Raw genomic sequence first — 17,445 nt, forward strand, 5'->3', positions numbered from 1 at the left:
ACAGTGTATTTTCAGCAAAATTTAACACCTATCTCCTCCTACTGTGATAAAAGCATTTGAAAAACAAAATAAAAGATTCTGAAGTTTGATTTTACCTTTTTCCACTATCTCCGTTAACTATAAATAATAAAACATGCAGAAATTAATCTTCTTTTCTCCTATTCAGTGATCTTACAGTAATGCTGTTTTCTCACCAAGAAGCTGAGCAATAAGAGATGCAAACCCACAGCAGTACTGTACGTTTTAATGTTATAAACTGGATTTCCATGATCCTCCGCATTCCGTGCAATGATTTGCCAAAAATCACTTTAAGAAACCTATCTGTGACCCAAATATCACTTGTGTTAATCTCAGAATTCTTCAGAATAAATTGTATTTCAAATGCCAGAGCTGATTAAAAACCACATCCCCTTTCCTCAATGTCAAAGATGCATACGTATACCAGTGGGTGCCAGAGGAAGACACTGCAGCACTCCTGACTTACTAGCAAGGGGGACTATATTGGGGTCAGGAATAAAAAATCATCCCAGCTCTTTTACTTTCTCACTAAGTACTACACTCCTTATGAATGTCCCTGTATGTATATTATACTGCCTGCAAAAGATGATGCAATGAAAATAAAGAGAGCACAGTATTTTACATGATATGAAAAGATGATGTGATATCAAGAATACAATTAATAATAATTAACTTATTTTAAAATTAGTTCTTCCTAATCAATCCAAACCAACAGTTCATAATCATTGCTTCGGAAAATAAGTGCTATTACAGCATCTCTCTTTAGCCACAGCGTTGAACAAATATAGCAAAGAATAATTATAAAATAAATGAACAACAGACAGAAAAAAAAAAAAAAATCAAAACAGAAACAGATCAATTCAGAAAAAAATCAATTAAGTAAGCAGGAAGGTATTTCTACAGGTTATGATTCTAGTTACTATAACCATGCACTAAAACACAACTTAATTCTTATTAAGGAAAAAAAGTACTTGTATCAATGACAATGTAAATAAATCCTACATATCCACTACGAATTTTTCAGCAGCTACCATACAGATGAAAAGGAATTAAGTCTTCCATAATAAGACTGCAGCTTTACCTGGTGGATCCATTTCTATGTAAAACATCAAGTCTGTGCCACAGTTTATATCTGCCTTAGGATATTCTATATCCAGTTCTTCCATATTCCAAACAGTATTGTACATTTGTATGAGTTTCACTGAGTAAGCTCAGATAGAAGGAAAGAGTCAGGCTCTCTTTGTAATGGTGTCTTGGAATTCATTTTAAAACCTATAAGGGGCTGCACTGTAACCTATTACATCATAATCCTCAGCCAATCATGTCAAAATAATGTCACCAGACCACTCCTGTTTCATCATTTTGTCCTACATTAATCTTAAAACAATTTCAGTTTCAGAAAGAACCGGCATTTAGCAGAACCGCAATATAAACCTGATATCACGAGCAAAAAGACGTGAGCAGGCTCTCCTTGCACACCCTTCTTTCCATTTCGTTCTCCTGACTTTGCAGCATGGTACAGTCCAAGGCTGGCAGGATGACAAAAGGCTGATATGCTGCAGCACGTAGCTCTCACACACACGCGCACACAACACATGCACGCTCACACACAGCGCAGCTCCCTTTATGGATAGGTAGGTCACTTCTCAGATCCATTTTCCTACTCAGATGCCTGGAGTTTATCGTTAAAAAGGCTTTGGAGGGTTTCTGTACATGCTAATGATGGGGAAGGGAATAAGAGCATGACTCTGCGTGCATGTCTGTGTGCATCTGTATCCGTTATACACCCATTACACACACATGTACTTAGGCATGTATGCGTCCACATAATGAAATATGGATTAGGTTTTCAAACTGTACAGATTTCTGTATTTTAATGGGCACACAGATCTGATGCTCCTAGAATTACTATATAAAGTGGCTGCACTGCAATAGATGCCTCCCCCTGGGTATCACTTTATAATAAAATACAATTCCAATTGATCTGGACTAACTCATTTTGAAACCTAAACATCAAATATTGTAGCTTTACGTTCACCAGGTTCTCCTACGCTATGGAAGAAAGTAAAAAGACTGAGTTAAGATCCTGAAAAATCATTCTGCTGAATATGAAACGCCAGTCTGTCAGGATACAACAGGATTTAGTTTACCTTTTCACACCGCGTCTTTACCCTGTTCTCATTGAGATATTTGCCAAGTTAACTATTTTTACAAGCAAGAGTCCTTTTTTAACGTCCTCTTCCAAACTTGACTTCATGCCTCCCATGTACTCCTGGTGCTCAGAAATATTCCTTCCAACCCCCCACCACGGGCTGCTGCTCTGTCAGACCTCTTTGGGAAACACACACAGAACAGACTATTGATTCCAAAGCAGAGTGCTGTTGAAAGCAATCCGAATGCTTCACCCTCACTATCCTCTATGGCAGCAGAAAACCAGATGCCAAAAATAACCACAACAAAGGGTAACTGTAGCAACTATCTGTGCCTCATCATAAGGAATCCTGCTGCAGCTGAAACATGCTCTATCATCTCACAAATACTCATTAAAAAATTAAGACAATTTCTACCCTTCCCAAGGATTTCACACATATCTCCCCCCCTCCCTCTGCTCCCCTCACCAGCCCACCGCCTTCACGCAAGCGTTAACACATCAGAACATGTCTGCATTACTAACAGTTACAAAAAATGCACGCTGGTTTGCTTTATATGTTAACGAGCTCAAATTTGTTGTGAAGCAGCAGACTCCCCTCCCTGCTTAGGTAGACATGCTCCAAAGATTCCTTCCATTTTCAAAGCGAAACAGGATACTTGAACTCATCCCATGCACAAGTCCTGACACCACGCTCCAACGTTTGCCCACCTGCTACCTAAACACTGAGTTGCCAAGGTAATTATTTAAATGAGGTTACAAAGAGTGCCTGCAAAGACTACATCGCTGCACTTAGGTCAAATGTGGGCTCAGCAACCTTTTTTGTTCTGGTCAATGAAGTCTTTCAGGAGAATTTAGTTCTCCTGTGGCTGAGTTCAGTCTGGCGTGCTGCACAAGCAGGCTGCTGCTCAGCCCAGGGCAGGCTCGCTCGCGGGCAGGGAAAGACAGGAGGCAGACAGGCGTTTCCCTGCGTAACCTGCAGGTACCTGACCTTCACTCCCATATTTTAAGACCACAAAATCCCTACTTGGTAATCAGTTACAGTAAAATAATTCCACAAGGCGATGAAAAAACACACAAAGAAATTCAGAATTCACTTACTTTGTAAATTATGCATCACAACTGCTCGCCCTTGCAATGCAGTCTGAAAAGATAATCCAGCAACTTGAAAAACTGGCTTCCTCTCATGAAAATCTCTCTTAACAAAATAAAAAGGCAAAACAAAGAACTTCTTTGAGGAAAACTTCTCTGAAGCAGAAGATAATTCTGAAAAACAAGACTGGTTTCCAACCACTGTTCCACCAAAATCTCTGCAACGTGCAATGAGAAAATCCCAGCCTTCTGCCTCTTCTCAACTGCTTACAGCTCTGTGTTCTGCAGAAGGTATCCACTTAACTCTGGTTCATCATTAAAAAGTGAACCTGACTTTAGTACTGTAAAAAAAAAAAAAAAAAAAAAAAGAAAACCACCACCCTCAGTAGCTTGCATGTCTCTCAGAGATAAAGATCTCAGTTTCATGATTAACTTGGGCAGGTTCAAATATTTGCTGAGCCAGGGATTTCAGGTGGGGGAGGGGAGCCAAATTCAAAGTAAAAGTTGTCATCAGCCAACAAGTGGTCAATGCAGGGCTAACTTTCTCATTTTAGCTAAGTAAGCGAGAAGACCATTGTAAGAGGCCCTAAATAGGCTCTGTAACTTGCTGCTGAGTGCAGTACTGAAGAAACACGCTAAGAACAAACTAACTACAGGAAGTGGCTCACTTTCTGCAGAAAAATAAAACAATCAAAATCTTCCTTGAAAAGAGCTGCATCTCTTAGGCCAGCCCTGTGCGAGCAAAACAGCCTGTTTGCAACCACAGCATCCCCTACTTCTCTGTATCACAAATACAGGTGTTGCATGAAAACCCTCAGATTGAAGCTGTGAGGCATTTTACCCAGTTCTTGTAAAGTGCAAATAGCAGAGAAAACACCTCTCTGTATCCATATTTTTTGCCAGCACGCCAAGGTTACTCACTTCATGCAGGCAGGTGGGAAAAGGGACTGTCCAGAGAGGGAGCAGTCCAGGTCAAATCTATCTTCCTTGTCTTACTGTTTGGTGGTGATCTGACTTAAAGAATGGAGCAGCAATTGAAGAACCTGCTCCGTTTTGTGCACCAAACTTAACTTCTTTGCCAGCTATACCTTTACAAGGAAGTACATCCAAAATGAGAAGAGAAGCAGCAGACCACAGGGTGCAGTTCAGAGAAATGAGGAAGGAGATGAGGGTGAGTATTTTGTTCCTGCTTTTTGGAAACAATTGAGAACTTCTGGTAGCAGAGTCCTGTGAGCCGTGTTTGCGCTCTTTCTGGCAGTCAAATAGCACTGAAATTGTAACCCCACAAACATTCCCCCTTTCCAAACCCATCTGTGCTACAAAATACTGCACCTACCAAAGTTTGTTTATACTTATTATACTATTAAATCTCAAATATCTTCAGCACATTTTTAATGTTTTATAGCTGATAGATTAACTTTACCTATAAAAATCACCCAGATTTCCAAATTTTAGCCTTTGCCTACAGGAACAATTATTGGTTATACATAAAATTTAAAGCAGTGCCATCATAAATGGACAGCATGCAGCATATGAAGATGCTCATTTGTGCATGGCACTGCACAGCAGCAGCAGAGGAATAGCGTAGAACCTGATGGTAACTGATTTGCCTCCTATTTACTGCTAAAAATTAGGAAAGAGCTTGATAACAATTTTTTTGTTTAATAGGGCCAAGATACAGATGCACATTTTCAAAGAAGATAAGACAACCCAAAGTTGGTTCATTTCATTGCTTATCATTTTAAAAAGCAAGGGTACACATGCAGAGATGAAATATAAGACTCTGTTCCTAAGTCCAGTCTTTTTTTTTCTTTTTTTTTTATTCCTCTGCCTTGTACAAAACTGAACATCTCATCATCCTGCAGAAGGAACCACACATACTGCCCAAAGACTAGATTCTTACATGCAGGCTCCAGCATTTTCACACAACCACCTCTTCTTAACTTTTATTCAAATTGAAATTTCAACACACTGAGTGGTGCCCACTGGATCAATAGATCTGCATTTACAGAAAGCAACGGCATACTTCTTTTTGCAGTCTTAAGCACGGTGCTCATCTATCAATAACCGATTTATTTCTATAAAGTGATGCAATAAGCAGAAAAAAGGACTGATCAAATCTGGTTTGCATACACTTATGTACAAATATAAATTAACATACATTAATCTGTAAGCAATTCTTACAATGCCACATATTTCAGTTTTACTGAATACATTCAAATTGGTATTTAGAAATAAAAAGTATGCCCTACTGTCAAGATCTAATGCAAGAAATCAGCATTGCTAGAGATGACATCATCAGCACATTTTGCTCTTCACCACACCAGTTATGAAGCCTGACTTCCATTAGCTTAAAAGGGGAGCCCTCTGCTGGGTGAGAAGCCAATGCACAACAGCTGATATGAAGTTCTCCCAGGGGAGGTACTGCCCCTGCTCACACACTAAACCACGTTCTGCACAGCCAACAGCCCAGCAAAACCTGTGATATGATGATGAAAAGTTCAGACAAGGGGCAGCATTCATACCTTCCTCCCTGTGCCCTACAGGCAGGACTGTGAGCTGAACCTGACCAGCACAGTTCAGGGCACCACTGAGACAGATTTCCAGAAAAAAAGGAAGAGCCTCTATAACACCTCCCCTTCCCCCCTACCCCACTGATTACCATCTGCTAATCTTGCTGATCTTTTGTACAGCTAAAAGAAAAATGCCTGCACCTTGGTGATACTACCAGGATTCTCACTGAATCCCCAGCAGTTAGATGTAAGACACTCTCACTTATCTCACTTCTTAACTATGACCTCATGAATAGTAAAACCCATATCCCTGTGCTTATCATACAAAGGGGACAGCCAGTCTCAAGGTGGGTACCATGCAGCAGCTCCTTCCAGCCCCTGCCCACAATGCCACCATTGGCTCCCCATGTTCCTCTTGCTGTCCACATCTTCCTCCTTCCCCTTCACTTCCCTGCCCTAGAATACATCTTCTTGCACACCCAGTGTTGCTCTACACTACTTCAGAAGGACCCTGATTGCTCCACATTCCCCACCCAGACCTATTCCTAACCTTTGTCAAACAGAGAGTTACTTGTCACGTCAGCAACACTTCTGCATCTTCTACATACATACATACTACAAACACAGGCACTAGAAGCATTCTAGCTTTGGTATTTCAACTTTGTGAAGGGCTAAATGTTACTGAAACAACAACAAAATACAGAGTTTGCTGCAGTTACAGGGAAAAAGAAATTCAGACCATAGTTTCTGTTTGACTAAGAAATAATATTAATCCTATAATGGCCTAGCAGTAAATGCCTGTTTTTGTGCTACACTGTGCAGGCATCACTTCTGCTATAGGATGTCCAATATATTATAGCATTCCAATTGGCATATTTTCTATTGTGCTGAATTTAGACCCACAGTTAGTGGGTGAAGGGGCATTGAAAAGACCCACAGTTCTGTGAAGGTCTTTTCCCTACTCTGATCATTCAGATCTAGGCAAGCATTTTCTCTATCTATTCACTGCCTAAGATACCACTAGAATTTGATGTACAGCTCATTTTAGATGGTATGTTTTCATCCAGAATAACAGAAAGAAAAAAGAAAGGAGGATGCTAACACCTCAGCCTGTGAAAAAGAAAAGAAACTGTCAGCACTGGCTTACTCATAACTGCATAATTGTCACTGCACTATTTTCAACAAGTAAGATTCCTTCTGTTTAAAACTTCTGAAATTTTAAAAGTTCTATTATAGACGGTCATTCTCAGAACACTTTTGTGACAAATAAATTCCCTTTAATAAACATTTTCCTTTATTACAATGCCTCTAAACATTTTTATGGAAATTCAAGCCACTGCGATCAATTATCTTGAAGTTCTTAATTTGGAAAAATGCACCTTTCAGAGTTCTATGAGAACTATAAAAACACAGCACTACAAATGGTCCGGAATGATTTTGGTGCTGAGCACAGGCTTGTGTCCAAATCCTGGAGACTCCTTCAGCATTCAATAAAGATTAAACTTTCAGAACATTTTCAAGTGGCTTATGTGCCTAAGAGCAGAGTAGCTAAATGCAGACTGCAAAGTTCGAAAACTTATACCTGAGCTTTTTTCAGCATATTAATAGATGTGCAAATGTTCTACTAAAAATACTGCATTGTTCAGGATGAGCTGTCACACACAAAGAGATCTATTTTTGCCTTGTGAGAAATCCCAGAAGGATCCTCAAAATAAACAACCGCATTACAAAATATTAATTAACTCAGAGGCAATATTCAAAACAAATATTTGTTTTTAATGACTAATGCTTAATTGTTAATACAGCATCAAACTCTGAATCTGATGAATACAGCCACACTTCTTCCAGCGCTCTGATGTTACTCTCAGGATGACTGTTTCCTCATTAGTAGTTCTAACATTAACACCTTTCACTTTTGTATATTCCTCATATGAAGCAACTGGGGACTATATGCAAATAAGTGATCTTAAGTGCAACTTCTGTAACTCTCACTTTGCAACTTCAGAAACAATACTGACTCTATCCCACACATCACTATCTCAAGCAACGTAAATCTATATATCTTAAAGTACCTGCAAACACATAATCTCACAAACTGCTATTATCAAACTCTGTCAGGCACAGAGGGATTCAATAATGTGTTTTCCTTCTTAATGCTTTAAATGTGTGGCAAAGAAAAACTCATTCTCTAATAATAAGCAGTTATTTACAGATTTTTAATAAGGAAATACAAGTAGTCATTAGTAGTTCAAACTCTCCTGGTTTTAATGTAACATTAGGAACAGAAATGCAGAGTGGTTCTGGAAATGCCTGCTAAACTATTTTGAGGCAAGTGAAAAATACCAAGGAACTATAAATCAGCTGAAAATACACTTGCACTAGCTGTAAGGGAAACATTCCAAATTAATAGAGTTGGCAAGGTTGGAAAAACCTTCCAATCAAAGCAGTGGGAACAAAAACCTTTGCTTTAGACATTTTAAATTAATCATTTTTTGATGAAGGGGATTACAGAATGTGCCTACATGTAATACTAGCAATAAGGTAGGCTTTTGCTGCTGTTTTTCTGCTGCTGTGTTCCAGCCCTTTGAAACTTGAAGCAGCCCTATGAATCCTACTGACATGAACTTCACGTTGTACTGTGAATACTGCTATACCATGCCCAGTGCTCTATCCTTTGCTCAGGTACTCTTTGTTAACAGGCTGTAAAAGGAATTACTTCAATCTAACACATACAGTGTCCCTATGTTAATAATTTCCTTTGTACACAGTACGCAACTCTGCCTTGCTTCTACCAAGTATTTGATTTTAAAAGAGGGATTTCTGCATAAACGAGAAAGGTTTTTTAGTATATCGACTAAACTATATGCTAACTCACAGCACCAAAATGATTATCATCTAATTTTCTTGAATGTGTTTTTAATATTTTCTGCAGTTTATTGATAAATGAATTTTTTGAGTCTCTGGATTAAAAAACATATATAACAAACAAAAAGAGAAAGCCTTGACTTCTTCAGATGATCTCTGAGCTACTGCAGTTCTATGAAAGCTATAGGAGTTGAGTGACAATTAAATAAAATCTCCAGAATTTACTCCTCCCACCTCTACAGCATGATACACATTTTATTGGTTTACAGGTCTTGAAATTACAAAACTTGTGTTCTTTCCTTAATGAAAAAGAAATGAAAATCCTAAGGCTATAGAAACAATGGATACTAGGCTGATTTAACGAAAAAGATAATCTCTTATAAAACAGATGTTACACATCACTACGAAAAATATAAACAGCATAGTTCTATAATTATGCATTTTACACTGTTTGAACAGAAAGAAAAGCAACAAATATTTATTGTCCTCAAGCTGAATTCTACTATTAAAAAAAATGACTCTGCATAACTTATAAAATCAGAAATAACTTTTACCTGGTACAGGCTGCCTCTCATTCCATTCACTTGTAATTAAAACCTCTAGAATCTTTATGTGGTGTTCAGTATTATCAGAGCTGTAGGAGATGGATTAGACAGTAAGAAGCAGGAAAAATACAAATGTTTTACCCTAGTATTAATCAAAAGAATTGGAAAAATTTACCAGAATACTCTCCCCACTGTAAGTCACGTCACAGAATCGATTCATTACAATTACTTTTGTATACAGTTAACCCAAGTTATGAATATAATAAAGATGTCCCACGTACCTTGCTATCTGGAATTTGAAAAGGAGAGGGCTGAAAATTTCAGCTAGAGACCTCGCATTCAAGAGGTTTTTGCTGGAGGCTTGACAAAGTCTGAGGAAATGTTTGAGCAAATATTGGAGTGTGAGCCAGTATTGGTGAGGTATATTTGGAGATCTAATGAGTTTCTTCAGCAACTGTGCATATTCTTCCGAGCTCTGCACATCTGCAAATAAACAGATAAAAGGATCTCGATATCAGCATGGGAATATTCAGCAAGTAAAATGTAAAAATATGTCACTACTTTGAAAGCATCAACTTTGCAAAAGAATAATGAAAATTCAGTCCTTCTTTAGTGCTGTAAGATTTGTTTCTTCTTTGGAAAAGAAGTGAAATGCTTGGTGAAAAGAAAGAGAACAAGTATTCAGAAGTCAAATGGAAACAGATATGCATTTTGGTAAAAACCACAATGTGTTCAGAGTGTACTGGTAGAAGTCTGTCTTGTGTTTAGCGTCACACATGATTGGGTAATTCTGAGATGCACTAGATAAGCCTCACAGGTGCTGTTCTAACTTTGAAGGTTACCAGTAACAATATCCTGTCCTGAGACATACAACAGAATACTTGGCTGATGAGCTGGAAGCCTGTAAGCTGTCTGTTTGAAATGAGCACCATAGATGATGAATCTTACATGCATGTATTTGTCACTTCATAATCTGTAACTCCCAACATACTGCAGAACACCATGACCTCTAATACATTTACTTTGTCAGCACTGATAAAAAGTTAAAAATTAGCTTTCCGCACACAGATAAGTCCTTGATTTTTTCCCCCCAGTTTTTCTATAGTCATTCTACCCACTAAAATGCAGAGAATTACGCTATCCCATATATTTTCTATTATGCTTAACTAAGCACATAATGCAGATCTAGATCTGAACTGAAACAGCTCCCATCAAAAACAGTAAAGATGTCTATTTTTTTCTGAGATATTGCCAGGTTGTGCAGAATCTTTCTTGTTCTCTGGGTTATGTGCTGGATCACTGAGAACTCAAAATCCTAAAAAAAAAGCTTTTTGTTTGACATTTGAAACAATCTGGTATTCATACCTTGAGCAACAGAGATTATGTCACTGTAAACAGTTGCTGGAATTATGGGATTTGGCAGATCTAGGAGATACCTCTTGAGAGCATCTGATAAAGTGTGCACATCATAAGTTTCTAAATCCAATGAAGAGGCATCTGGAAGGAAAGAAGAACATGCTTCTAAGACATGAGCATTTAGAAGAAAAATGTAGACTTATGATATTACCTCCTCATAACAAGCCAGAACTGCTAATTAATATCTGGTTTATGATGAACAACTCAGAAGAAATAATCAATCTAAAACATCAAAACACTTCATTAAGGCTTGAATATATAGCACTCAACACTGTGCCCTGGCTTTTCACATCTGATGAAACAAATAACTTTCAATTCTGTGTGGCCTTCAGTCATACACTGTGCTAGACTGAACTCATGGTAGAGATTTGCTTTATGTTGGTAATGTTATGGAATCTCAGAATATTTTTAACAGGTCTCCGTTTTGCCTATAAATATTTTGTGTAAGAAGTAAGTATTAATCAAGGCTTCGCTCAAATGCAGGGTCTCTGCTGACAGCTAGTGCGATCATGAGTGGAAGCTCAATTAACAACTTCGGGCCCCATGTCTGTAAATATTTATGTGAGTAAGTGGACACAAACACACATGCGCAGAACTAGGTGCTCACTGTTTTATCTAGCAGTTGGGATTTATCTTGTAAAACCTGGTATCCTTCCAGTATTGTTGTGACTCAAACTAAGGTCTGAGAGTACCACTACTTCTTAGTGCTGCAGCAAGGAATATCAGCAGCAAAATTAAAAATAGGAAAACACAGGAATAGTGCAAGCAAGCTTGATTTTCCTCTTAAAACATGAAAGTCTTATGCAGTATAGTCCCAAAAGTTTAAAGCCACATCGGGGAGAAGAATCTAGAGATACCAGCGCTGAATAACTTTTTAGGCCAGTCAAGTCTCCTGTAAAATAACTCTATAATGTACTTGTCCAGCTTGAACCAAATTCTACTGGGTGGTAGAGAACTCAGCTATATGGTGTGCCTACATATTTTGTGAAAAAAGTCAAGAGAGGTTAGTGAGACACCCAGTGCTCCTCCTGCTCCTTCCTGTTTTCCCCAAAGGAAAGCTTCCAGTAGATTTTAATCCCAAAGAATCCTTCTGAAAAAATAATGAAAAAAACTTGCACTGTGGCTATGAATTCTACAAAAGCAATTAAGTGTCAGGAAATCTGACCAACTACAAATTCATAATAGTTTTCAACAGTTCTGTCACTCCCAGGATATTTATTTCATAAATTAAGTCCTGATTCTTCCAGTGTTGACCCATTCCTGCACATAAATGTGTGAGTAAGAGTTAACTTGAGCTACTCTGCAGCTTTTTGAGTGTAAAGTCATAAAACAGACCTTAACTCTTCTGTCTACTGAGCTGGCCAGCTGCAAGACAGCTTTGATTTTGGAGCTAAACAGCACTGTGTTGAACCTAATAGGCAGTTATCCAAATTAAAATGCAGAGCACTTTAACCACAAGCAGAACAGCACATTAATGCTCTTCACAGCTTGGAGAACAAAGCTTGCATGCTGCTAAATCAAGAGAGTGGGCAGCAAAGATCCAATCTCTCTGCACACATGTGTCTGGACACCCACCACACTGGCTCTGTCCTGCAAGACCCTGAAAATATCTTAAAGAGAACAGAGTAAGAGACTCAGTTACCAACAAGTAAAGTCCTGATTTCCTTTCCTCAAACCTAATTACATTTTAAGTAAGAATAAATGTAAACCACAAGTTCTTGATCTTAGGAGATAGACAAATCTTTCATAAAAGCATACACCAGTTTAAAGAATTAACAAGGGATTTTGATAAATTAAGACCTACGCTCATATTGGTGCTGTAAAAAATGTGGATTTATATGGATTGAAATATAATTACAATGCTAAAAACAGGGCTTAGGTTGTTAGCACCATATGCATATACTCTCTCTCTGCTTTCAAGCATGTACTTCTTCTCTCCCATTACAGTCAACAGAGGAGCAGATGCTCTTTTGATTTGAAGGAATGGTCAACTCACAGCATCACCTCATGTTTATTTTGCTGATATTTGTAATTACTAAAAATGAAGAGAGGAGTATGAGTTGCTTGCTTAGTTCATTTAGCACCACGTCATGTAACCAGTTTCATTTTCTAGCTCTATGTATTTTTGTGCTTCTTCATGCAAGAAGCAGTTCACACTGCTCACTATTGCAAAAGCATGGTGAAGCACTGCTGCTACAACAGCTCTTCATCTCTCACAGTGCAGCTAAGTGTTGCCACACCTATATAATCTGGGATAAAGTAAAAAACCATAACAGCAGAGGAGAAGGAATTATATGTCAGAGAAGTTGAGTGGTTACGTGGTATTAGTGGTGTAACAGCATTTTCATTGCCCAAAGCCTGAGAACCCAAACTTTTGCAGGAACATTGGCTCAAATCTTTTTCTTTCCCTTCTGTCATCATCTTTGTATTAGACAGGGAACGTTCAGCCATTGCCTCTTCAGCCACAAATACGTATGCACAGAACTGTCTGAAAATAATTGGCCACTTGTTAACAAAGTAACTGATAGCACTATAAGAATGATGTATCCTTCTCTTGCTTCAAAAGAAAAAACCCAAACACTATATACATATATATATAGTGCAGCTGTATATATACTCATATTTGTCCTATTATATTATTTAGAATCAAGTTATACCTAAGCTGAGCAGGGGAGCAAAGAGAATGGGATCAGAGTGACCCCAGAAATCCATCTAGTTCTTCAGGGAAGAGAGCTGTACTTACCACACTCAAGAATTTGTCTTAATTCTGCTGAGCTGCTTGAGCTTTGTGTTACATACAAAGTTGAGCACTCCAGACCTTCAAAACAAAATTGATGGGATGTATTAGTATTTCAGTGACTGCTGCCATGTAACAACACACTTTTGTATTCTTCAAGCAAGTACATGCAGAATAAACTAGCAACGTTATCAACATTACCCAACCACCATCCTCCTACTAAATAAAATTGCTTTTTAAAACTGTAATATACTACTCAGTACATGCTAACAGTTGGTTTTGCAAATAGAGCTGGCCACAGAAGATCCAAGATCCCATCAGACCTCCATACTCTGTGCAGTGCTCCATGTCATGACCAGAGAAGGTCAGGATTTGGCAGCACAGTAAAGCGAAGAACCTGCAGGAGCAACACTGGAGACAGATCTTCCTTTACCAGGCCTATTTAATAAGCAAGAAGCTTGAGTTCTACTGAGTTACACTACCTGAGCTATACTACCTATACTACCTCAGGAATGGGACAGGACAGAAATTCTGACATGTCCTAATTAGCGTTAAGCCTGAATAGACTTAACTGAGATTAATACACTAAGGTACAAGCAAGCTCACCCTTTGGTACTCTGTGCAGTTAACAGAGACATACAGCCTCTTCTGAGGAACAGGCAAGTCTTGGGTTACCACCGACAATCTGTACAGACTAAAACCTCAGTGTGTAAACAGGGTGTGTCACATCACTTCCGTAAGAGAGGATGTATGCATCATATAGTATGTTTCAGAATGCACCTGAATACAAGACATTAATGCAATCCTTGCATGTGAAAGATTCTGTTTACAATTTTGTTAATTCAGGGAAAAGACAGAAGACACAAGAAATGAGACAGTACCCAAGGAAGCAGAACACCAGCAATCTAATATTATCACTGGTGTTTCCTGGAAGCAGTTATTGTTTATTCAAACTGCTGCTGAACACTGGTCCTTCTCACTGATATTAGCAAACTCTTCTCACTCAGTAAAAGATCACAGTCTTCCAGTAACACAGCACTATGTGAGAACTCATTACCCAAGGACAGCAGTCTACATCTGTAAGAATACCACATTCTCCTTGTTTTCAAGGCCACTGAAGGAGCAAGCAACCTAATCTCACCAGCACTATAAAGGAGGAACCACAGAGAAGCCAAGAAAATAGAAAAAGGGTGAAAGAAGTAGAAGACAGAGAAAAAAAGTGAAGGCCTCTAAGAGGCTAATCATAAAAATTATCACTGACTGTCTTAGCACACCAGAGTAATAAAAATCTGCCTCCTGAAGCATAACAAGTTCTTCTAACCTTTTAATATTCAGTTCATTTTTTCTTTTCTGATTTGGAGAAATATACTACTTATTTGGCCTTGCACAACTAACTGTAATGATATCTCTTCCACAACCAACTTAAGAGTTTAGAGTGTCAGGAAAAAAAAAACCAACAAGGTGAATCTAATCCCTTCTTCCTTTATCTTTGCTCAGGTCTGAATAACCTCAGCATAAACCAACACAACAAACCTTAAACAAGATTATTTTCATATCAGTTGAGTAATGTGATGCACTAGCAGCTCTAGGACATGGAGATGTCAATTCTGGATCTAATTCTGCAGTCTTGGCTCACACAACTAATAAAAAGCTCATGGCAAATAACTCTTCAGCTTACCTTTCTTTTCAATTGTCTCTATTATCTTTATGAGGATTGGTGGAGCAACATCAGGAGGTGAAAACTGCTCTGTAAGATCTGGAAGCGAAAAAGCTGTAAAAGAAAAAAAAATAAAAATAAGCCCAGCTACACTTGAATTCAACCATCATTTATGAATATTATGACACAAAATGAAACCAGTTCATTTTTAAATAGTAAACAGTTTATCTTATCAGCTGGGAAAGACTGTGCAAACACACCACTTGTCAGAACTAAGTACAAACACCCCAAAACTTACCAGAAAGCTGGAAAAAATTATAAGGATTGCATTTTTACAGCATTTTCTCTCAGAGAATTCAATCAGCCCTAAAATCACCTATTTTACACAGGAAGAAAAAATACAATAAAAGTCTGCCACCTATGGGAGGACAGAAATACAATGCAAGAAAGGAATGGAAAAAAAATAAAAATTATTCCTATGGTATTTACAACCAGTGTATACCAGCTGAGAGAGCTAAACACATCGCCATATTGGACCTGAGAATCCACGAGGTAAAAAAGTTGGGAACAGGAGTAGAAACATGTTCATACTCACAAAGAAGATCAATTATATATAGGTAGATAGGTATTTTTGTTCTTCAAGCCTAGCAGTATTAACAGTGTAGGCTTTTTTGAAGCAAGATTTTTCCTTTCTTCAGTTATTGGTTAAGAAGGAATGGTGAGCTAATCACAAAGGAACATTATGCATATCCAAATAAACCTGCATAACATCTCCATACAGCTTTCATGCAGTAGTTTCCTTGCTGAGAGAAGATACCATATGAACAATGTTCTAACACTGTGATGTGAGAGATGATCAATCTCTCAATGCAATGGTTTTTAAAAAAAAAAAAACAAAAAACAAACAAAACAAACAAAACAACAACAAAAAACCCCAACAAAACTATTTAAACGTTTTAAAGAGATTTTGTTGAATTCCTAGAACACAAGAACATTCACATAAAGATACTGTTAAACACCTGCCAGAAGCATCCGGCACACCTTGATGGGTTTTGACTGATAAACGGAGCTTAACCATTGAAGTAAAATTTGTCAGTTGCCTAAACAATGGTCATCTCTGCTCAATTAAATTCATCTAAAACAAACAGAGCACTTTTTAAATGCATACATGCACGCATCCATTTCCATGTGTGCAAATTACTGGATACTACTACTATGGTAACTAAGTAGGACAGAAAAAAAAATGACATAAAACTATGAATGTAAGGCTTTAAGTTAATATCTTTTAGATAAATAAAAAATAACCTAGCACAACTGAAATAGCAGGCAATTTTCTCTGAGAATTTACCCTGTTTTGGAACAGTAATGACATTTCTTTTTAAAAATTTGAAAGAATTGCAAGTGGAAAAGACTGAAATTACTGAAGAACTTTGGAAGTGATGAAAACTGAAGAGACGAATGAAAGATAATAAATTATTTACAAATTCACAGTAGAAGAAGGCAGCATACTGGTACAAAAAATGTGTCCTTTGCAAGATGCAGCAGAATGCCTGAATAAGGATCATGAATTACTTTCCAGTCCATTCATAACTGAGAAGGACATGGGAAAAACATCTGTTAATCATAAAATTTTTAACTTAAAAGGCCCAGAAAATGAGCATTCAGGAGTCTCAAAAGGGTTGCCTAAGGAGATCCCTGGTCCACTGATGTTACTTTTCAATCACTCAGAGAAAATCAGAGCAGACCCTGGGGACCAAAGGAGTCCTACTGCTCTGCTTGTAGCCTGAAAAGACAAGCAAAATGACCCTGATGACTACACACTAGTTACACTGAGAATCTTGAGCAAAATAAAGGAAAAACTGCTATTAGATTCCTATCATAAAACAGTAAAAGGCAGCATTGCATCTAAGGATTGTCTGCATACCTTGTAGAGGATATGTTCTGTTAAAAACCACACTACTTCCTTCCTTATGATGCAACAATTATTTTAAACATGCGAGTGTGCTGACAAACTCTCAAGCTCTGTCAGATAGCTGATTTAGTATAACCTTACAACTAAAACCTACACATAAGTAAAGCACGTTATACAAGTGTAGCTGACCAGAAGATCTCCAAATGTAATTCTTATAAAACTACTCAGGGAAAGAGATGATGTGTACATCTCTTCACATCTTCAAACCACTTTTAGATGCCTTCTGGAACACTTCCTTTAGGCTTAGCTTCATATCTGCTTCATCAAACACAAGCTGGGCTCAAAAGCAAGACTGCAGTCCAAGCAGCCTCAGCTGAGGAATACTGAAATAGAGAAAGACCATTTGATCATATCAAAAAATTCTTCTCAACCCTTAACTATGAACCTACCTTATGGTATAGGCAAATCTACTGAAAGAATATTGGAAGATCAGATCAGAATCATGTCACGGGGTATTCTAAGAAAATACTTTAACTATGAC

The 17,445-nt window shown here is 37.9% G+C and overlaps 1 protein-coding gene across 4 annotated transcripts in view; it reads right to left on the minus strand.

The window, feature by feature from the left end:
• PIK3R1 (phosphoinositide-3-kinase regulatory subunit 1) overlaps nt 1-17,445 on the minus strand; it is a 58,094-nt gene that overhangs the window by 10,477 nt on the left and 30,172 nt on the right. For 2 of the 4 annotated variants that reach the window (XM_015848593.2, XM_015848594.2), the window contains 5 exons: nt 15,014-15,106; nt 13,342-13,416; nt 10,548-10,679; nt 9,464-9,665; nt 9,192-9,271 (listed from right to left, as the gene is read on the minus strand). In XM_015848593.2, the coding sequence (XP_015704079.1) occupies nt 9,192-9,271; nt 9,464-9,665; nt 10,548-10,679; nt 13,342-13,416; nt 15,014-15,106 (582 nt within the window). Of the gene's footprint in view, nt 1-1,099; nt 1,587-3,268; nt 3,571-9,191; nt 9,272-9,463; nt 9,666-10,547; nt 10,680-13,341; nt 13,417-15,013; nt 15,107-17,445 lie in introns of those variants that run through there. The other 2 variants (XM_015848596.2, XM_015848595.2) reach the window with 2 other exon arrangements.

This window comes from Coturnix japonica, chromosome Z, assembly GCF_001577835.2.
Source record: "Coturnix japonica isolate 7356 chromosome Z, Coturnix japonica 2.1, whole genome shotgun sequence".
NCBI classification, from domain to species: Eukaryota; Metazoa; Chordata; class Aves; order Galliformes; family Phasianidae; genus Coturnix; species Coturnix japonica.